The sequence below is a fragment of the Triturus cristatus genome, chromosome 11 (assembly GCF_964204655.1).
Source record: "Triturus cristatus chromosome 11, aTriCri1.1, whole genome shotgun sequence".
NCBI lineage: Eukaryota > Metazoa > Chordata > Amphibia > Caudata > Salamandridae > Triturus > Triturus cristatus.
Genome location: NC_140594.1, coordinates 867459648 through 867486573, shown reverse-complemented (window position 1 = coordinate 867486573; position 26926 = coordinate 867459648). Strand labels below are relative to the sequence as shown.

Here is a 26926-nt window from a genome sequence, read left to right as displayed (position 1 = left end):
GGACACCACAGTCCAGCAGCAGGCGAGTGAAGATCAGGTAGAGCCCAATGTTCCTGGGGCTCAGTTCAGGGGGCAAGCTCAGTTCCAAGCCCTTGGAGATCGTTTTGGAAAAGCACAAGTCTTGAAAGTAAGAGTAAAGTAAAAGTATTCAGCAACCGTTTCTCTTCTCTCCTTTGGCAGCAAGGTCACCACTGCAGGCCAATCCCCCAGGATAGGGACAGTCTTCCTCCTACAGCTTTCCCGGTGCCTCCTCCTCAGGCAGAGATTCTTCTTGGTCAAAAGCGGATCTAGTTTCTTAGGAGCAGGGCTCCTCCATTTATACCACAAATCTTTTGTTCTCCCAGGCCAGGGGGGCCCTTTGCCTAGTTCAGTCCGGTTTCTGAGCACTTTGTTTACGTGATGCAGGCTTCTCCTTTCAGAGTGCAGGGCAGAGTCATCAGACGCTCCACAGGGGGTGGAGCCGGCATCGAGGTAGCGGAGCACTGTCCTATTCAGAACCTAGGAGCACTCCTCCCACCCATCTACCTGTCGATCGTCCTATTCATACCAGGCTGCCTAGCCCTGCCCATCTGGGTTCCCCCAGCCCTGTCACTCACACCAGCCAGACATCAGATACACAACACGCAGAGGCGGCTGAAAGGTTTAGGCAAGCAAAGGCCAACTTTCTAAAAGCGGCATTTGCAAACCCGGAATATTAAAATAAACCTTGCGAAAAGATGTACCTCATTATTCCGAGCTCAGGCATACTAAACTCGATCTCCTACCATGTTCCCTGGGTCGGTTAGGATCATAAGGTGTAATAATCCAGGCCGCCCATACTGGCCTATGAGAACAGGGTAGCCTTGCAGTAGTGAACAACAAGATGGTGGTAATTCACTACTAGGACATGCCACGCATCCAGGCTTGTCCTACCTTAGGCGTACAATGCACCCTGCCCGTGGGCCTACCAGAGGGGTGACTAACATGCAGCTAAGGGAAGGTTTTAGGGACTGGCAAGTGTGGGCACTTGTCGGTCGGCGTGTCAGTACCAGACTGCACGCAGGTTCTGCGGTGGCAGACCTTAGACGTATTTTACCGGCCGCTTCTGTGGGTGGCACAACCCGTGCTGCAAGCCCACCAGCGGTGTTCGTATTTACATGCCCTGGCGCCCCTGGCGCACTTTACTGGGGTCTGATAGTAAACCAAACGATCCAATCATGGAATCCAACTAACATATACAATTTACATAGGGAGCACTCGCGCCGTGGCACTGGTTGGCAGTGGCACCGCGCGCTGAGCGGCCAACACCATAAAATCACATGAGGCACAGCGACAAAAAAGAGGAAGGGAGACTCACGCCAAGGTGCCAGGTCTAACACGTGTCCCCTCCAGCTGAAAAGTGGGGAGAACTACCCTACCCCAGGGAGTTCCTCATCACTAAGGCGGAAAAATCTGGACAGACCGTCAGCATTGGCGTGATCGGTACCAGGGCGATGTTCCACCGTGAAATCCATTCCCTGTAGGGAAATGGACCACCTCAACAGCTTTGGATTCTCACCCCTCATATGCATCAACCATCTGAGGGGCCTGTGGTCCGTCTGAACCCGGAAGTGAGACCCAAACAAGTAGGGTCTTAGCTTCTTCAGCGCCCAGACCACAGCAAATGCCTCACGCTCAATAGCACTCCACCTTTGTTCCCGTGGAAGTAACCTCCTGCTAAGAAAGGCTACGGGTTGATCTAGGCCCTCCTCATTAATCTGTGAAAGAACAGCCCCCACACCATGCTCTGAAGCGTCTGTCTGAACGATAAACTCTTTGGAGAAGTTGGGAGCCAAGAGCACGGGCGCCGTGCACATAGCAGTTTTCAAGGCCTCAAAAGCTTCCTGACAGGTGTCAGTCCAGATCACTTTCCTGGGCTGCTTCTTCGAAGTCAGCGCTGTCAAGGGGGCAACCATGTTGCCATACCCCTTGACAAACCTCCTGTAGTACCCGGTGAGGCCTAGGAAGGCTCTCACCTCCGTCTGGGTTTTGGGCGCCTCCCAATTCAGGATGGTTTCTATCTTGGGCTGAAGGGGTGCCACCTGGCCACTCCCAACTTGGTGTCCCAAGTACACCACGGAACCCTGCCCGATCTGGCACTTACTCGCCTTGATCGTGAGGCCTGCCTTGCGCAGCGCCATCAACACTTCCCAGAGGTGACGCAAGTGTTCCTCCCAAGTGGAGCTGAACACGGCGATGTCATCCAGGTAGGCTGCACTGAACGAATCCAGCCCAGCCAACACCTGGTTGACCAATCTCTGGAAGGTGGCAGGGGCATTCTTCATCCCAAATGGCATAACCCGGAACTGGTAGTGCCCATCTGGGGTGGAAAATGCTGACCTCTCTTTGGCCCCTTCGGTCAAGGCGATCTGCCAATACCCAGACGTTAGATCAAACGTGCTGAGGTAGTTGGCAGCCCCTAGCCGATCGATGAGCTCATCAGCTCTGGGGATGGGGTGTGCGTCAGTCCTAGTGACTGAATTGAGCCCTCTGTAGTCCACACAGAACCGGAGTTCGGGTGTGGCTCCCGGCGCTGCAGCCTTTGGGACCAAGACCACGGGGCTGGCCCAAGGACTGCTAGAAGACTCAATTACCCCGAGTGCAAACATCTTGGAGACCTCCTCCTTGATGCATGTCCTCACCCTGTCAGTCACCCTGTAGGCCTTGTGCCGCACAGGTGGACTATCCCCAGTGTCCACATCATGGACGCACCAATCAGTGACACCAGGGACCAGGGAAAACAGGTCAGAAAACTGTCCCAGCAACTGGCGACAATCATTCTGTTGCTCAGGGGTCAGGGTGGAAGAGAGGATGACACCATCCACTGACCCATCTTGCTCCTTGGCTGACAGGAGGTCAGGAAGAGGTTCTGTCTCCTCTTCCATTCCAGCATCTGTTGCCAAGAGCATGCCCACTTGGGACCTCTCCAAGTGGGGCTTGAGGCGGTTGACATGGAGGACCCTTAAGGGGTTCCTAGGAGACTTCAGGTCCACCACGTAGGTAACAGGACTCTTGCGCTCCACCACCTCAAAGGGACCGGTCCACTTATCCTGGAGCGCACACGGCTCCACGGGGGCCAAGACCCATACTTTCTGTCCAGGCTGAAGCTCTACCAGAGTGGCATTCTGGTCGTACCACCGCTTCATCTCCTCCTGGCTGGCTTCCAGATTTGCCTCAGCAAGTTGCCTGAATCGCCTAGTCTGATTCCTGAAGGCCAGCATGTAACTATATACATTCTGGGGAGGTTTCCTGGGAGATTGCTCCCAGCCTTCTTTGACCAGACTTAGAGGTCCTCTGACTGGGTGACCATACAGAAGCTCAAAGGGACTGAACCCCAGAGACTTCTGTGGCACCTCACGGTAAGCGAAGAGAAGGCATGGTAAGAGGACGTCCCACTTACGCCTCATGGCTCCTTCTAGGCCCATTATCATGCCTTTGAGGGTTCGGTTGAATCTCTCAACCAACCCGTTTCCTTGGGGGTGGTAAGGGGTGGTGAACTTGTAGGTTACACCACACTCTTGCCAAAGAGATTTCATGTACTTGGACATGAAATTGGTACCTCGGTCAGACACCACCTCTAGAGGGAATCCCACTCGGGAGAAAATTCCCATCAGTGCACGTCCCACCACGGGGGCCGTCACTGTCCTCAGAGGAATGGCTTCCGGGTACCGGGTGGCATGGTCCACCAGGACCAGGATGAACCTATTGCCCATCGCTGTCTTGGGGTCCAGTGGCCCTACAATGTCAATCCCCACTCGCTGGAATGGGGTACCGACCACAGGGAATGGCTGGAGTGGAGCCTTCTGCTTCCTTCCACTCTTTCCACTTGCCTGGCAAGTCTGGCATGTCCTGCAGTGAGTATCGGAACTCCTGCGCATTTGAGGCCAATAAAAGTGGGTGACAAGCCTTTCAAAGGTCTTGTCCTGCCCCAAATGCCCTGCCAATGGCACATCGTGAGCCAGCCCCAGTAGGAAGGCTCTGAAGTCCTGGGGTACCACCAGCGCACGGGCTGACCCAGGCTCAGCAACCTTAGGCTCTGTATATAGGAGGTCGTTCTCCCAGTAAACGAAATGTGATCCTGACTGATCACCTGCGGCCTGGTCTGCAGCCTGCTGCCGCATCCCCACGAGAGAAGGGCACTCCTTCTGTGCCTTGCAAAAGTCCTCCCTGGTGGGACCCCCTTCCTGCTGCCAATGGGTCAGCTCCGGCAGGTCTCCCAGTTCAGCTATCTGCTCCCCTGTAGGCTCCAGGGCATCCCCCTCAAGGTCTGCTTCCTCCTGGACCGTGGGAACTTCAGGGGCCGGCTTCCCGCGCCCCTTGCTCCTTCTCTCTGAGGCCGGTTCCTGGGCCTCCCTCTCAGGCTCCAGGACCTCTTGAGTACCTCTACTGGCTGCCATGGACCGTGTGGTGACACACGCCCAATCCGGCATACCCAACATCTCCAGGTGAGCACTCCGCTCCACCTTAGCCCAAGGTGAGCTCTCCAAATCGTTCCCTAACAAACAGTCTACAGGCATGGCGGGCCTCACAGCTACCTGAAGAGTACCAGAGACCCCCCCCCACTCAAAGGGAACCTGAGCCACCTTGCAGTGTCTCTCTGTGTTGTCAGCGGCAACCACGGGATAGAATGCATTGGGGACCACCTGCTCCTGAGACACCAGGTGACACCGGACAGCTGTCACACTGGCTCCTGTATCTCTAAGAGCTTCCACTCTATGGCCATTTATGGTCACCCACTGCCTGTACTTCTTGGTGTTCTCAGGCAGCTGGGTTGGCGGGACCACTTCACGGTCTCCTAGCGAGACCAGGGACATCTCTGCGGGACCCCACCCACCTTGGACATCCCTCTCCTCCCCCAAGGCTACACTAGTCACCTGCCGGGGTGGAGCACCAGTGGGTGCTGGTTTACCAAACAACGGACATTTTACATCGGAGGCAAAATGCCCCAAATTGTTACACCTGTAACATCTTACGGGCCCCTTTGGAACAGGAGGACCTGTCGGGGCCCCGGTCGGTTTCTGGGGTGGGGGAGGCTGAGAACCCTTCCCTTGGTTCCCTTGGGGACTATTTTGGGGCCCTTTTTGGAACTGCTTCTGTTTACCCCTGTCCCCCCCACTCTTCTGCTGGGGACCCTGCCCACCCTTGGCGGAATCTCCCACGGTACCCTTGTGGACCCTGGTACTGACCCAGCGGTCCGCCTCCTCAGCAAGCTTCCTCGGGTTAGTCAGCTTACTATCGATCAGGTGCTGGCGTAGCTCAGGAAAACAATTACTGGACAAGTGCTCCCATGCCATTAAATCAAGAAGCCCTTGATAATCATTTACCTTACTACCCTTTACCCAACCATCCAGCGCTCTGCAAAAGAAAGTCACATACTCCACATACGTACTATTGGGAATCTTAGCGCAACCCCTGAACCTCTGTCTATATAACTCAGGGGTCAACCCATACCTAGCCATCAATGCTTCCTTCATGTGGGCATAAGAATTACGAACATCAACAGGTAAATCTAACAGTGTGTCCCGCCCTTCACTCAGGAACCTTCCCCACAACCCCGCTCCCCAATCTTTCTCAGGGACCCGGTGGGAAGACATGGCTACCTCGTAGGCTCGGAACCACTGCCCGATGTCGTCATTCCTGAAGAACTCCTTCACTACATCCTTGGGAATATAAACTCTTGGTTCCGCCGGTACTGGCGGTGTGCTGCCACCAGAGGGATTAAGCTCCAAACTTTTTGCTTTCAGCTCCAGCTCCCTCAGCTTCATGTCATGCTCTAATTGTAGTTTCTTTTCTTCCATGGCTAATCTTTGTTTTTCCATATCCATCTGCCCATGAAGTTTTGCCATTTCCACCTCGTGTGCCCGGGTTGCTGCCCTGTCCGCCAACTCTTCTGGCGACAGGCATCTGCCGAACTCATGGACACTTTCTGGGGGAATCACTTCCACCTGATTCTCTGGTGCCTTTGACTCATACCAGGCCCTCAGCGCCTTTATGAGTTGCTCCTTCTTTTTCAATCCAGTTTGGGCAATCCTGAACTTGGAGCAAAGACCTTTTAAGTCTTCATTGGTACGATCATGAAGGGCGCCTTCCTCCCAATCTATGTCTTCCAATCCAGAGATTATGGAAGCCGCCCCTCTGGCAGAGTGTGAACCAGGCATGGCTCCAACAACGGAGATTCTTGGCAAAACAAAAACAAATGCTAGCCTTGTGGCTGTGTTACTGGTCTGCTCTCACTACGTGGTGATCAGTGATTCACTATACGCAAACCACAAATGCAAATCCGTAAATCCCACCGCTGCCACCAATGTTAGAAATGAGGGGGCTCTGGTTGACGCAGGTGTGAACCCACAACAAGCAGGGACCCTCTACTTCTTGTCAGGGCGAAGGATGACTCCCCAGAATAACCCCTGCTCACCCTCTAGGTGCGTGGCGCGAGCAGTCTAGGCTAAGTCTCAGGCGTACACGGTTAAGCCAATGCAATTACACATACAGTAAACCCCTTGCATGCACCACAAACGGACACCAATCCGGGAGTATATAAGAATAAGCTTTTATGTAGTTTCAGCAGAGTTAAATACAAGGCCCAGTAACGTTGAACTGATGGGGCCACAATTCTTGGAAATACGGTCAAGTTCTCTTGGTTTTACGGAAGGTTCTTTAGGCGGCCACAAGGTAACTGTAGGCCTCAGCGCACTTCGTGCTGAAGCAGCGCCCGGGGAGCACACAGCAGATGACAGGGAAATAAGAACGTTGCGGACCCTGGATCCGATGCGAGCTCGCGGTCGAGTTCGTAAGTACAGTACCTTGTTTCTTGACGCAAAGGCGGGTGCGGGATTTCAGCGGCTCTTCGATAGGAGAGCGAGGCGGCGTCCGGGGCTCCCACACTTCACGATGGGGGTCTGATCTTCAGGCTCACGACAGGAGCGGGGTGTTGCAGGTGGCGGGTGAACAAAGCGGGGCAGCCGGGCACGCCGATGCGTCCGGGCCGTCCGAGGCTTGGAGATGCTCACAAACGCCGATTCCGGCGGGAGGGTGAAGGGGCGCAGCGAGCCTCCACGAGCGAGGTGACGGGGCAGCCCAGCACAGCGTAGGGGGAGCGGCTCCGATCGAGCGAGGCTCTTCCCAAGGCGGGGGCGGCTAAGCAGTCCTGGTCACGGCTCAGGGAGGGACTGGGCACGAGGGTCACAGCTCCGGCGAGGGAAAGGACACCACAGTCCAGCAGCAGGCGAGTGAAGATCAGGTAGAGCCCAATGTTCCTGGGGCTCAGTTCAGGGGGCAAGCTCAGTTCCAAGCCCTTGGAGATCGTTTTGGAAAAGCACAAGTCTTGAAAGTAAGAGTAAAGTAAAAGTATTCAGCAACCGTTTCTCTTCTCTCCTTTGGCAGCAAGGTCACCACTGCAGGCCAATCCCCCAGGATAGGGACAGTCTTCCTCCTACAGCTTTCCCGGTGCCTCCTCCTCAGGCAGAGATTCTTCTTGGTCAAAAGCGGATCTAGTTTCTTAGGAGCAGGGCTCCTCCATTTATACCACAAATCTTTTGTTCTCCCAGGCCAGGGGGGCCCTTTGCCTAGTTCAGTCCGGTTTCTGAGCACTTTGTTTACGTGATGCAGGCTTCTCCTTTCAGAGTGCAGGGCAGAGTCATCAGACGCTCCACAGGGGGTGGAGCCGGCATCGAGGTAGCGGAGCACTGTCCTATTCAGAACCTAGGAGCACTCCTCCCACCCATCTACCTGTCGATCGTCCTATTCATACCAGGCTGCCTAGCCCTGCCCATCTGGGTTCCCCCAGCCCTGTCACTCACACCAGCCAGACATCAGATACACAACACGCAGAGGCGGCTGAAAGGTTTAGGCAAGCAAAGGCCAACTTTCTAAAAGCGGCATTTGCAAACCCGGAATATTAAAATAAACCTTGCGAAAAGATGTACCTCATTATTCCGAGCTCAGGCATACTAAACTCGATCTCCTACCATGTTCCCTGGGTCGGTTAGGATCATAAGGTGTAATAATCCAGGCCGCCCATACTGGCCTATGAGAACAGGGTAGCCTTGCAGTAGTGAACAACAAGATGGTGGTAATTCACTACTAGGACATGCCACGCATCCAGGCTTGTCCTACCTTAGGCGTACAATGCACCCTGCCCGTGGGCCTACCAGAGGGGTGACTAACATGCAGCTAAGGGAAGGTTTTAGGGACTGGCAAGTGTGGGCACTTGTCGGTCGGCGTGTCAGTACCAGACTGCACGCAGGTTCTGCGGTGGCAGACCTTAGACGTATTTTACCGGCCGCTTCTGTGGGTGGCACAACCCGTGCTGCAAGCCCACCAGCGGTGTTCGTATTTACATGCCCTGGCGCCCCTGGCGCACTTTACTGGGGTCTGATAGTAAACCAAACGATCCAATCATGGAATCCAACCAACATATACAATTTACATAGGGAGCACTCGCGCCGTGGCACTGGTTGGCAGTGGCACCGCGCGCTGAGCGGCCAACACCATAAAATCACATGAGGCACAGCGACAAAAAAGAGGAAGGGAGACTCACGCCAAGGTGCCAGGTCTAACACTATCACAGTTTTGTCTGCTGGCTCCGGGTTGTGGCGCCGAAAAGTTCTCTGAAGAAAACTGACGTAGGCGCACCGGGGTGGGACTTATGTGACCTCGCCGACGTCGCGGACGACACTTCGGCGGAGTCGCGTGATGCTGTCCCCCCAGCGCATAGGGATGCTGAGCACAAAGTTTTCCAGATCTAATCTCACACCTGGGGATAATGCTACGTGAAGGAATCTGCGGCTAGAATCTTCTCTACCAGATACATCGTTACCGAAGGTAAGTAACTCGTACAACATGAGCAGAACAAACACTGTTAAACGCAGAGATCAAAGAACTATTGTGAGAAAGTGCCACCTTTCTTGCATGGTATGCCCCCACTTTTTGCTGAATTGCTGAATGTACCTTGACTGATTGTGCCCTGGACTCCTGCCAATCAGGTGCCCAGGGCCTATGTTCCTTCCCTAAAACCCAAATTTGCAAACCCTGGCCACATGTCAGCCCCTGGTAAGTGGTACCCTAGGTACCCAGGGCCTTGTAACCAGGGAAGGCCCCTAAGGGCTGCAGCACTTATTGTGCCACCCTGAGAGGCCCTGTACCCTAACACAAACACACTGCCCTTGCAGGCTGAGTGTCTGGGTACAAGACAAAACAAAGAGTCGACATGGCACACATTCCTGTGCGCCATGCCCACAACCTACACTGCCCTGGCATAAATCAGCCACCCCTCTAGCTGGGTGCCCTATGCCAGTGGTGTGGGCACAGGACCATGAGCCCTATGCCCCTACAGTACCCAGGTCTATTTCTGGGCACAGTAAGTGCAGTGCTGCCATTTAAGAGTATATGGTGCTGGGAGCTCGTCAAACACGAACTCCACATCACCATAATGGCAACACTGAAGACTGAGAGGTTTGGTATCAAACTTCTCAACACATTAAACCTGCACTGATGCCAGTGTGGGATTTAATTTACAAAGCACTACAGAGGGCATCTTAGAGATGCCCCCTGAAACCTAACCTACAATCCACGTCTTGTCTGAGAGGCTGCCACACAGCAGAGATGTTGCTTAACTCCTGGGTGGAGAGCCCCCACTCTCCTGGGCCTGCAACAATGCACATCCTGGGCGAGGTGCTAGGTCTCCTCCCCCAGGATGGGCAGGGGGAAGCTTCAAAGGCATGCCGCCTTTGTGAGCTTCTCCAGGCCACTTTCTGTACTCAGCAACTTGCCCCTACCGGTTCTGACCCCCACTCTGGCGGGAAGACTGGCCGGAAACCCCAAGTAAGGACAGGGGATGTGCCAGCCTCTGCCAACCCCACCCCTCAGGTGGGGGAGGCGAGGTGAAGCACATCTCTGGGCTCTAGCCATCTTGAAGATGGGAAGCCCTGCCCAATCAGGACTAGGCTACTGCCCCCCTCCCACAGGAGAGTGGCAGGATAGGGGGTGTACCCACCCCAGGGCAGGGACCCATTGGTCCCTGCCCTTTACCTACCTGTAATGCCCCTAAATCTAGTATTTAGGGGCATTCCTTAGATTCCAGAACAGCAAAGAAGATCAAGAAGAAAAGACCTGCCGTGCAGCTGCTAAGAAGAGGAATACGCCAACTGCTTTGCCCCAACCCTACCGGCCTGTCGACTCTCGAACCTGCTCCTGCTAAATCCCGGCACCTCCTGTGGCCTGCAACCTAATAAACCCAGGGGGAGCTGGCTACCTTGTGACTGAGCACCTGGGACTCCCACGAGCAGTGGCTCTGCTCAAAGCAAGTATCTAACCCCTGGCATCAGCCCGGAACCGCGAACTCTGCCCCTACCAAGCCTGGCCTGTGCCGGAGTGGACAAAGACCCCGAGGACGTCCGTCCCAAACCCCCCCCCGGACCCCGAATCCGGCACCCAAGGACCCACCTCAACGCTCCTGACGACGCCTGCAGCCTCAGAACCAGGGGCCCCACCAACCGCGATCAACAGAGGGTAAGATTTACCCACACCAAAAGGCACCCCTGCACCCGGCGGCCCCCTGTGCCTGACTCCTGGGTACCCACCTATCCTCCAACTATCCAACTTACCTTTCGAATTGGTGGTGGCACCTGAAGAATCTTCGTCCCCGAGCTTGCAGCTTTTGTTCGTCCTTGAGCTTCTCCATAGCAATCCATTGAGCGCCCGAAGGCCCAAAAGCACCATGCACCCAGCCGCCCGAGTGGCCCTGGCAGTGCAACTTCTACTCCCACCTACTCCCCCATTTGCCCTGAGCTAGTGATCAGGAGCCCAGCTCCCACAGCCGCATGCCCTGCTAATCAGCAGTCACCAACCAAAGGCCCCCTGCCTCCCATAGGATAACATTGGGCTTAACTCACTCTGCACCCAGCCGCCCCAGTGCCGCGGAGGGTGTAACAACTATACCTACCTGACACTGGGAGACCCCGGAGTCTGTGCCCAGAACCTTAACTCTGCCAGTCGAGTACTTACCCAAAAGCCGATAACTCACTTTTCTTCCATAGGGTAACATTGACTGGTTTCTTCTAAGTGTGGAGTTTCTAAACTTAAAAATATTCACCTAAAATCAACCGAGTTAACGAAAACGGAAATACTCACCTGCTATTAGGAGAGATCCCAGTGCTGGATCTTGGTGCCCAGCACTGACCCTGAAAAGTCCTCACAACCGTACTTGCCACTAACCCAATTGTCTTCCATAGGAAATCATTGACTGTTTTTCTGTGAAATTTCTTCTGTCGATTTTTGCACACTACAAATATTCCTTAATATTCGTACCAACTGTGAAAACTTAATTACTTTCGTGTTTTAGATAGATGTCCGAGTACTGAGCCTAGGAGCCCAGCACTGGATTACAAAAGTAACGAGAACATACTTTACCCGTAACTTGAATATTCTTCCATCGGAAACCATTGACTGTTTTTCTATGAAATTTCTTCTAAGTGTCGATTTTGCAAACTTAGAAATATTCCTTAAAATTTGCCTGTATAACTTAAACGCAGTTTCTCAACTGCTTACAGGTCGTACGCTAGTGCTGGATCCAGGATCCAACACTGACCTAGAAAAAGTAACCATAACCCCACTTGCCTGCTAAGTGAATTTCCTTCCATAGGATAACATTGGTAATTTGATCAGAAAAAGATTCTAAGTATCAACTTTTAAAATAGCAAAATATTGCTTAAAAATCACAACGGTAACTAAAACGAATTTACTCGTTTCCAAGAACTGTCCCAGGACTGCATCTAGAATCCAGTCCTGGAGTTGGAAAAGTAATCCTGAAAGTAATCCATTGCATACAACTTAAAATTCCCATTGAGCTCAATGTATTGTTTGCAATTGTGTTGCCTATAGCAACAAACTGTAACTATTATCTACAAAAGTCAATTGCATATTGCAAAGTATTTAACTAAAGAAAGTATATTTTAATACCTATTGTTGGTTCTAAAATAAAACAACAATATATTTGTATACAAACCATTGGCCTAGAGTTCAGTTCTTGAGTGTGTGAGACCATTTGCTGACTGAGTGTGGACAACAAATGCTTTACACTGTCCTCTGATACTGCCTTACTGCTCAACCAAGCTACCGCTTTAGAGAGTAAGGTTATATTAACTTTAGCCTCTGCCAAACCTCTGGGGACTGTGGACTCTATACACACTGTACCTATTTGGGAACAGTATATATAGAGACACTTTCCTACAACTATACCTAAAAAAGGCAAAAGAAAAGGTACCTACACAAGAATGGTTCAAAGGAAACTATTCACCATACTTCCTAGTACCCAAGCAGGATCAGACTCTAAGACCTATCATGGACTTAAGATACATAAACAAGTTTATACGAACACAATGCTTCAAAATGTGTACTCCAAGAAATAATCCCACAAATTCAAAAAGGGGATTATTTGTCAACAATCGACCTCAAGGACGACTACCTACATATCCCTATCAACAGAAGACACAAAGTACCTAAGATTACTACACAACTGAACACACTACCAATTCAAGGTACTCCCTTTCAGCATAAAATCAGCTCCACGTGTGTTCACTAAGTGTCTAGCTGCAGTGGCGGCATACCTGAGAACAGAAAGAATCCCTGTCTACCCCTACTTAGACGACTGGCTAATAAGGGGACACTCGAAACAGACATTTCACAATCATGTTATAAAAAAACATTTCAAGCGCTACAAGACCCGAGTTTCTCAATAAACCACAAGAAATCTTCTACAACACCAGAAAGTGAGAAAACCTTCCTAAGAGCAAGAACACAACAAACGCAAAGGCTTACCCCACACAAGCAGGATACAAGCTGTCCACCACGAAACAGCCCTCTACCAGAGGGAATCAGTCTCTGACAGTGAGGAAAGTAATGAGACTAATGGGTATGATGGCATCATGCATCCCAATTATCCCTCACGCTCGCCTACACATGCGCCCATTCCAAGAATGGCTCACCAACAGCTGGTCTCAAGCCACAGGAGGTTGGGAGGATCTAGTGGTTGTTACACAAAGGGTGAAAGCACATATACAATGGTGGGCATCCATCAACATAGCACAGGGGAGACCTTTCAGGAACCCAACTCCATCTGTGATAATCACCATGGATGCATCCCTCTTCGCTTGAGGTGCACACTTAAACCACATAAAGGTTCATGGTCAATGGAGCAAACAGGACTTCACGAACCGCATCAACTTCTTGGAGATGAGAGCTGTCTTCTGGCACTCAAGGCATTCCAGAAAACTATTCAGGGGAACACCATCTTAATCCAGACAATACAACAATGTTCTACCTATACAAACTGGGGGGAACAAGGTATTTTTCCCTAAGCCAACTTGCACAGGAAATCTGGCAATGGGCAATACTTCAAAAGATCAATCTACAGACAGTACTTCTACCAGGAGTAGACAACATTACAGCAGACCAACTGAGCAGACAAGACAACTGCTCCCACGAATGGGAGTTGAAGCAGAGGACAGTACAGTATCTATTCAAAATCTGGGGAACACCAGTGATCTGTTTGCAACAATGCAGAACAAGAAATGACAATGCTTTGCCTCGAGTTTTCCACACCACCGATCAAAGGGAAATGCACTTTGACTTAATCGGTCAGACATTTGCTTACGCCTTTCCACCAATACCCCTGATGCAAAGAGTATTGCAAAAAGCCCAGGAACAAATATGATTCTCATTGCCCCTCAATGGCCAAGGCAAACATGGTACTCAACCCTCCTAGAACTATCCAAGGGAGAGATGGTCTGGATCAAGGCAGAAAAAGATGTGCTAACAATGCAGCAGGGCCAGATTTCCCCCCCGGAACCGGCAACACTACAACTAGCAGCTTGGCGCCTGAATACATAGTTTGGGCATCTCAACCTGCCCCCACGAACTATGGAAATTCTAAGGGAAGCAAGGAAGCAGTCCACAAGAAATGCTATACATCAAAATGGAAGCGATACACTACACTTAAATCAAACAATTCTCCTTCCAGTTGTCACAAAAGCAACTATTTCAAGATGGATAGTACAAGCCTTCCAATTATGTTATTCCGTTGCCAAAAAGGAAATAACAATGCAACCAACAGCTCACTGCACTAGAAAGAAAGGAGCAACGCTAGCCTTCATGGCCAATTTAGCCATTGATTCCATTTGCGCAGCAGTAACATGGGCATCACCACACCTTTACAAACCATTATTGTGTGGAAATACAAATGAATAAGGAAGCTCGAATTGGACAAAGGGTGCTTCAACACCTGTTTGCAAGGTCTTTCTTCCACCACAGCCTCCCAGACACGGAGAAACCACTACCTAATCAGATTCACAGCAAAACGAAATGGTTACTTACCAGTAGGAGTAGTTTCGCAGCTTGAAGAATTTTCGTGATTCACATGTGACCCACCCGGCCTCCCTATAAGGAAAACAAACCGGTGGGGAAGCTAAGGATTATATCGGTATTTCTCAAACCACTTCAAGGATTACAAAGACAATAAGAACAGAAAAAAGAATCCGAAGATGGCCACCATGCTTGTCGACCTCCAGGATTTCCGTCTGACGTAATGCAGGGGACATTCCTGGCAGCAAATGGTGGTCGACATCGATCAAAACAAAGAAAGACCATTCCGGAACCCAACCACTAGATGGTGGAATGATGCACAGCATGTGAATCCAGAAAATTCTTCAAGCTTCAAAACTACTCCTACTGGTAAGTAACCATTTCGTAAGTAGCACTAATACACAGTGGGCTCCAGGGGGAGACCAAACCATATACTAAAATAGGGGTATAAGAACCACAACTCGAATAAAGACTGTCTAGAGGACGTAGAATCGCTGGGACCCCAAGGAACCACCCAAGGTGAGCAAGTGGGGACCCCACAGAGGACGAGTGCAGTGTAGGAACTTGACTACGTGTGTTGTAAATTCTATGGGAGAGTTGCAGTTTTTGAGCTTAAGGACCCTTCTAAGTGGACTTGGAAGTTAGAAGGTTGGAGAGCCACCCCACCAGTGGATACCGTAGTACCAGAGTTACCTATCCCAGGAAAGCCTGGTTCATAGGTCTGAAGTGGTGTCGGGAACCGCCGTCTATCTCTATGGAGGACTTTGAAGAAGAAAAGTGCCTGTTGGAATCCAAAGGTGGATTCCTGATGAAGAGTACCTGCAAGTAGAGAGGACCGAGTCTGTGTCACTCATGAGTGACCAGGGGCTCGGTAGACAAATGCCCGCCGATGTCGGGTGCTTCAGGTGCAAAGAGGGGTTCTTGACTCTGCAGCCACAGGGACCAGGAGACATCAAGGATGACCAGGAGCCGGATAAGAGTTGTCCTATGAAGGATGTCTAGTGCTGAGGGGTCGGTGTCCAGCGGAAGCACCAACAAGCCTTTGCAGCGGCAACCCATGAGGAAGGACAAGAAAGGTTACGGTTAAGACCAGCAAGGTCCAGGAGACTCACCAAACACAGGGGAGTCAGGGCAGGCCTGGAGCATTCAGGGGAGCCCAAGAAAAGCAGTGTTGACCCTCAAGAGGACCAACAGGCTGGAGGCACAGGAGTCGCGAGGGGACCTCGCAGTTTCACAAAGCAGCCGCCCACGGAGCACTGGGTGCGAGGAGGCCGGCGTTCTTAGGTGGAGATGATGGCAGAGGTCAGAGCTACTCGAAGCACATTGCACTTGTTTTGGAAACGCCAATAAGCATATACACTTGTAAAAGTACGGGGTGCACACGGGTACAGGTATTGCAGCCCCCACGAGGGATTCTGACCTCAAATTTGGTAAGAGGGCATCTCTGACCTCGAGGGACTTGGAAACACATCTCCTGTGTTGCTGGAGCCTTCGGAGTCCATAGGAGCTCAGGAGCAGCTGACCTTTCAATTGCAATGTGGTGCCTGCATTACAGGGGAGTGACTCCTTTACTCCAAGGGAGATGTCTTCAGATGTCCTTGATGCTCCACAGGTCCTGTATGGAACCTGTATGGTGCACAGGCACAGACAATGCTTCAGACTGAGAGGGAGACTAAGTCTGGCCCAAACGAAGTCCAGCAAATTCCAGACGGCCGAAGTTCGGTGGTTTCTGGTTCAGAATCTTGTCCACGTGAAATCTAGGGTCCTACAGTCCGTTAAGCCCTTTTGTACCCACGGTAGAGGGTTGGACAGATTCAGGGGACCCTCCGGGGGAGGTCTGGACAGTGGGGAGGTTACTCATGTCCTTTGTCCAGTTTCGCATCAGAGCAGGAGCCAACAGCTCTCAGGACTGGTTTGAACTGGACTATGCACAGGGACACCAAATGAGCCCCTCATGCAGACTTTGTTGCTGGCAAGTGCACCCTTCCAAGCCTAATACACTAAATCCTGTCTGGGAGGTGGTCACACCTCCCTGTGACAGGATGCCTATTCTGCCTTCCCCTGCTCGAGCTTGGCTCAGCAGCAGGAGGGCAGAAATGTCTCTGGTCGGCAGCAACCATTTTGGGCTGTGCTGGACTAGAAGGCTGGTACCGGGAACACCAGGGACCTCACAAAGCTAGTTTGAGGGGTGGAATCATACCTCCCACACCGGTTACCGGTGTGAGGGTATGATTCTACAATGTTTGATACCAAACACAGTAGGGTTACTTTCAGGCGTTTTAGAGTTGGCTATCTTCTAATGCAATAACAATACAATACAATTACACGGTAGCATAATGCCACTCTATGTTGTAATTGGCTGATACACTGACAACCCAGGAGAATGGACTCCGTAGGCTGGAGGGGTATCCTGCTCATGTAGGGAGGGGCACCCTCTCACCTAGAAATAAGCACCTTGCCTTCAGGATTGTTAAGGCCTACTATAGGGGTGACACAGGTTTTAAGTGCAGTTACCCTTAGATATAGGAAACCTATATCTAAAGTGAGGGGTGCATGCACCATCTTACCCAGGCTGCAATGGCAGGCCTGAAGTTCCATGGGACGCCTCTGGGCTACCTATGCCCTGGGTACATGTGTTCCATATACTAGGGACTGACAGGGGTACCCCAGTATCCAATCTGTAGTATACCTAAGTACATTGCATAACAGTTTTGGGAGAAGGCAGATAGACTGGGGTCCTGATTGGCAGGATCCTAGATGACTAGTCACAAACAATATCACATGAAGCAAAACTTGGGGGGTAACCATAAGTAGTGGATCCTACTTTCCTACAGGTGGGTTCTGCAAATAGTCTTAAGGGGCAACTCCCCTTCGAGACTAACCCTTTTTCCATGCCACCTTCTTACGATAGCATGAAGGAGGATCATTTGGCACTTCTCTGCCAGGATGTATCGGCTCTCTTGGCCAAGAGAGCTATAGACAGGGTCCCTGTGACAGAAGTAGGTCGTGGTTGTTATTCCTGCTACTCTTTTTTTAATTTTTTTATCCAAAAAGTGAAAAGGCCTGCGTCCTATCTTAGACCCACGGGCCCTCAACTTCTTCCTTTGGAAGGAGAAGTTCAGAATGCTCACCCTAGCCCAAGTTCTATCTGCACTCGACCTACGAGACTGGCTGGTGGCGTTGGACTTGCAGGACGCTTATTTTCATATCCCCATCCTGCCTGCCCACAGACGTGACCTTCAGTTCACAGTGGGCCACGAGCACTTTCAGTTCACCGTGCTCCCCTTTGGCCTTATCAATGGCCCTCTTGTGCTCACAAAGCTGATGGGGGTGGCCACAGCTTATCTGCGCAGATCAGAGGTTCCAGTCTTCCCCTATCTCGATGACTGGCTGTTGAGGTGGGCTTGCCCAGGCTGTCTTCCCACACCTCCAAACTAAGGCGGGCCTCCTGCATTGGCTGGGTTTTACTATCAATGTGCAGAAGTTACACCTGACTCCCTCTCAGACACTGCCTTTTATCGGGGAGGTTCTGGACATGGTGCAGTTTCAGGCCTATCCTCCTGAGCAGTGAGTTCCGAAATGTCGTGCTATGATACTGATGTTTCAGCCTCTATCCTGGATTTCGGAGAGAATGACTGAGGCTGCTGGACCTCATGGCCTCCTGCTGGTGGATCATGCCACCTGGCATATGCGGGCTCTGCAGTGGGACCTGAAGTTCCAGTGGGCTCCGCATCAGGGGAATCTTTCTGACTACATCCAGATATCGGAGGGAACTGCACACCAACTTCAGTAGTGGCCAACGAGCCATGATTGGGCAGATCCCTCTTCCAACCCCACCCAGATCTAACAGTGGTGACTGATTCATCACTTCTCGAATGGGGCTGCCATCTAAAAGAGGCTGACAAATGCAAAAAGAAATATTGATGGACAGAATGCAGAACAATGTCATACATTCACCCCAGTACAGAGATCTGGGCCTAAAGCCATAGTTTTTTTGCTCCCCATGCCATTCCATTTTAGACCCAGCCATATGCCAATCAGTTTTGACACTGTGCCCAATGGGAACAGTCCAGCCCGAACCGCCCTATGTGGGAAGGGTATGCCCAGACGTGGGTCCTGTGCCCACTACGCCACTGGAGTCAAGATATCCTGGCTGAAGAGGTGTAAAACCCCGAAACCTGTCCTAGGATGCTTGAATCCGGTTCAGGGAAGACATGGCTTGGCAGTTCGGGCTGGACTGTTCCCATGAGGCACAGGATCAAGACTGATTTGCATATGGCCATGTCGGAACTGGGGTGGCGTGGTGAGCAAAATAACGATGGATTAAACCCAGATCTGTGACTGGGGATGAATGTTTTGCCAATGTGCAACATTCCGTCCATCTTGTGTATTTTGATCTAAAAGAGGCAGAAATCAGAGGTGTGTTGTCTTCGGCAGAGTACGGCCTCCATATCAACCTTTTGGAGCTCCGCATGATCAGATTGGCCCGGAAAGAAGTTTGTCCTGCTCTCAAGGGGAAAGTGGTGCAGATGTTCACCGATAACACCTCTGCCCTGTGGGACTGCAACAGGGCGGGGTGGGGTTGTGGACTCTTTGTCAAGAGGCTCTCTGCCTCTGGACATGGCTGGAATATCAAGATATAACCCTGGTGGTTCAACACCTGGCGTGCTCCCTAAACGCCAGAGCGGATGAACTCAGCCGCCAGTGCCTAGCTGATCACGAATGGAGTCTCCATCCAGAGGTGGTGCAAGGTCTCTTTCAGTGGTAGGGAGAGCCTTGGTTAGATCTGTTTGCCTCCGAAGAGAACGTGCAATGTCAGCAGTTTTGCGCGTTGGAGTTTCCAGAGCGGCGCTTGCTAGGCTACTTCTTAGTCATGATTTGATCTCCTGAACGCGTGTACACCTGTACCACTTCTGCCCTGAGTGCTCAAGATCCGGTGCGACCGGGCTCCAGTCATTCTTGTAGCTCAGGAATCTGCTACCCTGACCTTCTGATCATGGCGATCGATCCTCCGATCAGACTGCCTCTTCTGGAGGATATTCTGTGGTACAGCAGGGGATGGTTCTTCGCCCGTCCAGTCTCCACCTCCTTGCGTGGAGAATGAGCGACTGCAGTTGACCGCTTTCAACCTTCCGCCCAAAGTCTGTAATGTTATCTTGGCAGCCAGGCGTCCCTCCACTAAAACTGTATACACCTGTAGATACTACAAATTTGTAGAATGGTGCACAGCAAAGGCTGTTGATCCCCCTTCTCCTCTATCTGAGGTCGTTTTGTATACTCTTTCCTTGGCCCAGCAGGGATCTGCTTTGGGCACTCTTAAAGGATACCTTTCAGCCATCTATTTTTCAAACCCTGCCAGATCAGCCTTCTTTATTCAAATCTCCAATCGTTAACAGATTCTTTAAGGACCTTACTCATCTGTTCCCTCCATCTCCTTTCATAATTGCCCAGTGGGACTTGAAACTGGTTCTCACCTTTGGTATGTGTGCTCCCTTTGAGCTTCTTGCCTTTCTTGTTGCCTCCTAAAGAGCCCTAGTTTTGACGCACCAGTGGTCACTGTCTTTCATGGCTCTGCACTTCTAGCGTGGAAAGTCGTTTTGAGGACCGACGTCAGTGCATATTGGCGGTGTCTGTGTAGGTCACGCAACGTCATCCCGGCATCCACGATTCCGACGACTGATGCAACCTAACGACGCACAGAGGTACTGATGAAGAATAAATCTCTGGATCCAGACTGATGCCTGGGAGGAAATTATAAGGTAAGGAATCTACAACTAACCTATCTCTACCAGATACATCATTACTAAAGGTAAATAACTTATTATGTAGTAAGACCAGGCTACTCCTAAAGGTTTCTGAGAACAGTGATTCCCTTTAGTTAACATTAACCATGTTTTGGTTTTATCTGCATATTAGTCTAACCAATACCACCATCCCCACCACCTGGAGGTATGCTTTGACTGTTCAGCTTCAAAGCTTCTGGGTAGTCAGGTGCCAAAAAAAGAAAATAAGCTATTTATCCAATCAATCAATCAATCAGAGACATTTATAGAGCGCACTACCTACCCGTAGGGTCTCGAGGCGCTTGGGGGGGGGGGGGGGGGGGGCGCTACTGCTCGAACAGCCAGGTCTTGAGCTTCTTCCTGAAGAAGAGGTGGTCTTGGGTCAGGCGCAGGTCGGCCGGGAGGGAGTTCCAGGTCTTGGCGGCCAGGTAGGAGAAGGACCTTCCTCCTGTAGTGGCTCTGCGGATGCGTGGAACGGCGGCGAGGGCGTGGCTGGCGGATCGGAGGTGGCGTTTGGGGGCGTAGAAGTTGATTCGGTTGTTGAGGTAGCTCGGGCCTTGGTCGTGGAGAGCTTTGTGTGCGTGGGTAAGGAGGCGGAAGGTGATTCTATTGTTGACCGGGAGCCAGTGCAGGTCTCTTAGGTGTCCGGAGATGTGGCTGTGTCGTGGGATGTCGAGGATGAGTCTGGCTGAGGCGTTCTGGATGCGCTGGAGTCTCTTCTGGATCTTGGCGGTGGTTCCGGCATAGAGTGCGTTGCCGTAGTCCAGTCGGCTGTTGACGAGGGCCTGGGTGACGGTCTTCCTGGTCTCTGTGGGGATCCACCAGAAGATCTTCCGAAGCATGCGCAGGATGTTGAAGCACGACGAGGAGACGGCGTTGGCTTGCCTGGTCATGGAGAGGGAGGAGTCCAAGATGAAACCCAGGTTGCGTGCGTGGTCCGTCGGTTTGGGTGCGGTGCCCAGGGCGGGGGGCCACCAGGAGTCGTCCCAGGCGGAGGGCGAGGAGCCCAGGATGAGGACCTCCGTCTTATCTGTGTTCAGCTTCAGGCGGCTCGTCGTCATCCACTCGGCTAACTCTCTCATCCCTTCGTGCAGGTTGGCTCTGGCGGCGGCGGGGTCGTTGGTCAGGGAGAGGATAAGCTGGGTGTCGTCGGCGTAGGAGATTATGTTGAGGTTGTGTTGGCGTGCGATGGCCGCGAGGGGGCTCATGTAGACGTTGAAGAGAGTCGGGCTCAGTGAGGATCCTTGAGGGACGCCGCAGATGACTTTGGTGGCCTCTGACTTGTACGGTGGTAGGCGGACTCTTTGTGTTCTTCCGTCGAGAAAGGAGACGATCCATTCCAGCGCCTTCTCCTGGATTCCGACGTTGCTGAGGCGCTGCACTAGGGTGCGGTGGCAGACCGTGTCGAAAGCCGCGGAGAGGTCTAGGAGGATGACGGCCGCTGTTTCCCCGTTGTCCATCAGGGTTCGGATGTCGTCAGTGGCGGCGATGAGGGCGGTCTCGGTGCTGTGGTTGGCACGGAATCCGGACTGCGATGGGTCGAGGGATCCATTCGTCTCGAGGAAGGTGGCCAGCTGTTTGTTGACGGTTTTCTCGATGACTTTGGCTGGAAACGGGAGTAGAGAGATGGGGCGGTAATTCTTGAGTTCGGTGGAGTCTGCTGTAGATTTCTTCAGTAGAGCGCTGAGTTCGGCGTGCTTCCAGCTCTCGGGGAAGGTGGCGGTGTTGAATGAGGTGTTGATGATGTCCCGCAGGTGGGGTGCGATAACCGCGTCGGCTTTGTTGAAGACGTGGTGAGGGCAGGGGTCGGTCGGAGATCCGGAGTGGATGGAGTTCGTGTGGACGGTTTCTTCGGTGTTGACCGGGGTCCAGGCGCGGAGGGTGGTGGTGGGTGGCGATGCTGCGGTCGTGGCGTGCGTCGGTTGAGTGCTGAAGCTGTAGTGTATGTCCGCGATCTTGTTGTGGAAGTAGGAGGCGAGGGAGTTGCAGAGGTCTTGCGAAGGGGTGGTGTCGTTGTTTCCGGCGTTGGGGTTGGAGAGCTCTTTCACGATGTTGAAGAGTTCCTTGCAGTTGTGTGCGTTGTTGTCCAGTCGGTTTTTGAAAGCCGTTTTCTTGGCGATGCGGATCAGTTGGTGGTGTTTCCGGGTGGCGAGCTTGAGGGTGGTCCGGCGTGGGTTCCCTTCTCCAGGCTTTCTCGAGGGCTCGGCAGTTCTTCTTGGAGCTCTTGAGTTCGTCGGTGAACCATGGGGCTCTCTTGCTGCCGGGTCTGCTGGGCGGGGTCCTCAGTGGGGCGAGTTCGTCCGCGCAGTTGCTGATCCTCTTCGTGAGGTTGTCGGCGGCCTGGCTGGGGTTCGCTGAGCTGGCCGGAGGGTGCTGGCTCAGGGAGGCGGCGAGCTGGTCGGCTGTGATCTTGTTCCAGCTTCTTCGGGCAACCTGTTGCTGGTGGTGGTGGGTCGTCGTTCTTCTGAAGGTGAAGTGGATGCATCTGTGATCTGTCCAGTGGAGTTCTGTGGCGTGGCTGAAGGCGATGTCTTTGCTGGATGTGAAGATGGCGTCGAGTGTGTGTCCGGCGAGGTGGGTGGGGGTGGACACCAGCTGCTTGAGTCCAAGGTTGGCGAGGTTGTCGAGCAGGGTGCTGGTGTTGCAGTCGTTGTTGTTCTCCAGGTGGAAGTTGAAGTCCCCCAGGAGGATGTAGTCAGCGGAGGGGAGGGCGTGCGGGCTGACGAAGTCGGTGATGTCCTCGCTGAATTGAGTGCGTGGTCCCGGAGGTCGGTAGATCAGGGTGCCTCTGAGGGTGGTCTTCGGGTCGGTGTGGATCTGGAAATGCAGGTGTTCGGCGGAGGGTGGGGTGTTGTCGGTGCTGGTCGTGATGCGGATGGTGTTCTTGTGGATGATGGCGATGCCTCCTCCCACCTGGTTGGCGTTGCGGTCCTTCCGGGTGATCTTGTATCCTTCTGGGATGGCGATGGCGATGTCGGGCGCTGAGGAGGCGTTCATCCAGGTCTCCGTGATGAAGGCAACGTCGGGGGCTGTGGTGTCGAGGAGGTTCCAGAGTTCGATGGTGTGTCTGTGGACGGAGCGGGTGTTGAGCAGGATGCACTTGAGGTGGTTGCTGCTGGTGCGAGGCATGGCAGGTGCTGGTGTCGGGCAGGTCCGGATGCAGGAGAACTTGCAGGTGTTGCAGCTGAAGGGTCCGTGGACGCGTCGTGGGGTGGCTCTGCAGCATCCTGGGACTCGGCCGGTGTCGAGTGCGATGAGGGTGGCGGCGGTGTACGTCAGGCGGGTCGGTCGGGGTTCTCGAGGGCCAGGGGTCCTGGCACTGGGCGCGGGCCAGGCGCGGACGGGCGTAGACGGGCTTGCCTTTGGCGCGCCTTCGGCGCACAACCGGCGCACCCGCTGCGCGTGACCGCTGCGCGTTCGCACGGTCGCCATATAAGGCGAAGTGCGCGGGTGGGCGGAGCAGCTGGGAGCGGGGAGGGTACAGAAGAGAAAAAGGGGCGGGGTAATCGGCGGTGGCGGGGAGGGAGAGCGGAGGGCGGCGAGATAGGCGGGCAACCAGGAAGGAAAACGCTAACACGGGCACAAAATTACAATGAAACAGGCACAAATGGAAAGAAAAAACAAGACCAAAAACTAACAAAAGTTCAGGCAGGCGAGCACGGACCACGCCGCTCGGAGGAGGGGGCGTGGTCAGCGGCAGCGAGGCAGGCAGCGAGGCAGTGGGCAAGGCAATGGGGCACACGCAGCAGCTGGTGGCCGTGCGGCGCGGGGGTGTCCCACAAGTGGGTCATCCACTTGATGTTCATTAGTATCCCAGCTATAGCAGTGTTAAAAATATCTACCCGAAATGGATACTGCTGAGTAACAAGTGAGTGTCCCACCAGACCAATAAAATAAGTCACTGACTTAATTAAATCTCACTGTCTGGTGTGGTAGTTTATAAAGCAAAAGACTAAAGTTTAATATTTTCTCTAACGTTATTGCTCCTTTTCTGGTGACACTTGTCTGAGGTAGGTTTACCCTTTACTTGTACCCAGAGGAAATGTACGAACATTGCCTGGGTTCAAGGCACTAGACCCACCCGTGTTGGTCAAGCCTTTTGTTTTATGTAATCCCTTCATTAGTGCCTTGCCAATATTATCATTTGATTGCTCAGTAGCCGATTTTTATTCTATTCAGAACCTCGTACTCTTCTAGTTAATGTCCTTGGGCAAGGGAAATTGAGAGGTTCTGGAAAATGTACCATGTTTTAAAGGGACATGGTATATAAGGAGATCCATAGTAAGCCGTTACTTGGAGGAGCGTAATTCAGGTATGTTGAACTTCATATCACTATGGGAGACCGTGTCATTAATGTTATTATTCTTGATTTTTAGTGTTCGTCCACCAAAGAAAAGCTGGAAAAAAATATTTAATCTTTCTGGAGGAGAAAAGACACTTAGTTCATTAGCTTTGGTGTTTGCTCTTCATCATTATAAGCCTACTCCGCTCTACTTCATGGATGAGATTGATGCAGCCCTTGATTTTAAAAATGTATCTATTGTTGCATTTTACATCTATGTAAGTATGTTAACCTTTTTTCTTTTGATCTTGGTATCTAGTTCTGATTGCTTTTTACAATTTCAGATCATTTTATTATGTATTTAGTATTTTTTTTAATCTGGACAGTGGAATTTTGCTACTATTATTAAAATCTTCAATCTTTCTACAGATGAGCATTCCTAGAGTTCCGAGTGATAGTTGTAGATGTGGCAAAGTTATTCTCCTCTAACTCCCGGCATAAAGAACAGTATGTTGTTCACTTGACTCTTCATCCTTTAATCAGATATCCCCAGACCATGCTCTCTGACCTTGTTCCTTCCTTCCTTTCCAGACAAAGTGATCATCAATACCTTCAGACATTGTGTTTTTGTTTTCGGACAGTTGCCCAAGGCCTGTCTTTTTTCCTGAAATGTTCTTCATGGTTAAATTCTTGTGAATGCAGATCAGCAGTTTTGAGGCTTTGTCAGAATATTCAGAGGGTTGTCTCAAAAGGGTCAATCCTTGGGGGCAGGGACTGTGATCTTCTGTTTGTTCTGACTTTGCTGCAGAACTCTATCTTGTCTGCGTTCGTGTGAACGTCTGCAGAAGTCATTTAGTTTACTGTGCATGATTTTTGCCAGACTTGCTGAAAAGGTTGGCAGTGTACATTGTGCTAACCGCAGGTGTTTTCCTTCATCTCTAAATCTTATCAATTGTTGACACAGCTGAGGTAGGTGTAGGTGATAAGACAATGAAAGTATACATACCAATAAGAGCCACGAATTGTAGCAGAATTCTTACATTTAGTGTGCAACTGTATTTGCTGTTTTGAGAGCCTGTACAATGGTTCTCAGACTTGTTGAATAAGAGTGTCATTCTAGATTTTACTGGAGTGTCTTTCCACTAGCTGGAAATGGGTACATTTGAGGTAGCTCCCAGATTACAAATGCCGCAGTCGCCGCAGGGGCCTTGAAGAGCGGTCCCGAGTGACAATCCTGGAGATCCCTAGGCGGTCCCTCTCGAGGAAGGTTTCTGCGGAAGGCAGGCAGAGGCCGACCAGAACTGCTGTGAGGTAGGAGCCTGAGATTCATACCTACAATCAACACATGAGACACAGACGGGTCCCCTCCCCAATTGATAACTGGACGTGCTATTCAGAGCCTTGAGGAGAGGGGGGGAGCATTCATTGGGGCAGTGGGTCTCTAAACCCGGTGAGAGAAATAGCTGTTCTTCCCACCTGGCCAGGTCAGATCAGGAATCCTGGGGAATGCCGGACCTACCGGTGCGGGGCCCAACCCGAAGGCAAGATCCCGGACGAGATGGAGAGAAGCAGCGTAGAGGGAGCCTCGAACGACACAGCAGCAGGAACTCGCAAGTAGTCACGACCATCTACTTGCCAATAGCAACCCAGCACATTTGATAACTTCCCCGTATGAAGTAACAGGGAGTAGTGAGGGGAGCTGCCAGGAGCTTGCGACTTCAAGCAACAAGAGGGCCTCCCTGTCCAGGCCTCTATCCACTTGAGGAGAAACGGCTTAGTGTGCAAATCATCCCAGTGAGACACAAAGGAAGGCTCCAAAAGAGACCCTGTCGAGCACCCCCTTTCAGACACCGGACGAAGCATGGTCCTGGATCGAGGAACGACCCTCGCTGACTCAAACAGAAACGCTCCAACCAGACAAACAACTGAGATCAGGGCAGGAGAAGCCCAAAGAGAAACGTCTGAGACAGGCATTGCAGGTACGGAGAACCACCACGGGTATGCCACTGCGACCTATGAGATCCAAGGAGGATAGGTCACAAATCTCAGACTCAGAAGGAGACACAACACAAGGAAAACGCTGCTCAGGCCCTTCAAAGATCAAGCAAACATGTTACTTCGGAAATATCAGAGAGTGAAGACTCGGCGGACGCGGACAGTGAACATCCACTCCTTAGGGACATCCAGCAGCTGGATGCTCCAGACCCAATCCTGGCAACGGCAAGTAACCAGCAGCAACAGCAATCTAAGAATGGCAAAGAGGAATGAGATGCAGGGGCCAGACGGCCGCCAAGAGACCATAAGACATCCCCAGGGCCTTGTAGACATTATAGCCCTTTTGGCCCAACGGGGACATTTATTGCGATCATATAGTACGTAAATACATAGTTAATTGAAGTGGGGTGGAGGGAGGGATACAGACCTCTTTGTGAATTATCCGTGCTGTAGTTATGTTGACGATTTGGGGGGGTGGTATGGGTAACTG

The 26926-nt window shown here is 51.9% G+C and overlaps 1 protein-coding gene across 3 annotated transcripts in view; it reads left to right on the top strand.

The window, feature by feature from the left end:
• Window positions 1–26926, top strand: part of SMC4 (structural maintenance of chromosomes 4) — a 910253-nt gene that overhangs the window by 836597 nt on the left and 46730 nt on the right. For all 3 annotated transcript variants that reach the window (XM_085634717.1, XM_085634719.1, XM_085634718.1), the window contains exon 23: window positions 24536–24719. In XM_085634717.1, the coding sequence (XP_085490843.1) occupies window positions 24536–24719 (184 nt within the window). The remainder of the gene's footprint in view (window positions 1–24535; window positions 24720–26926) is intronic.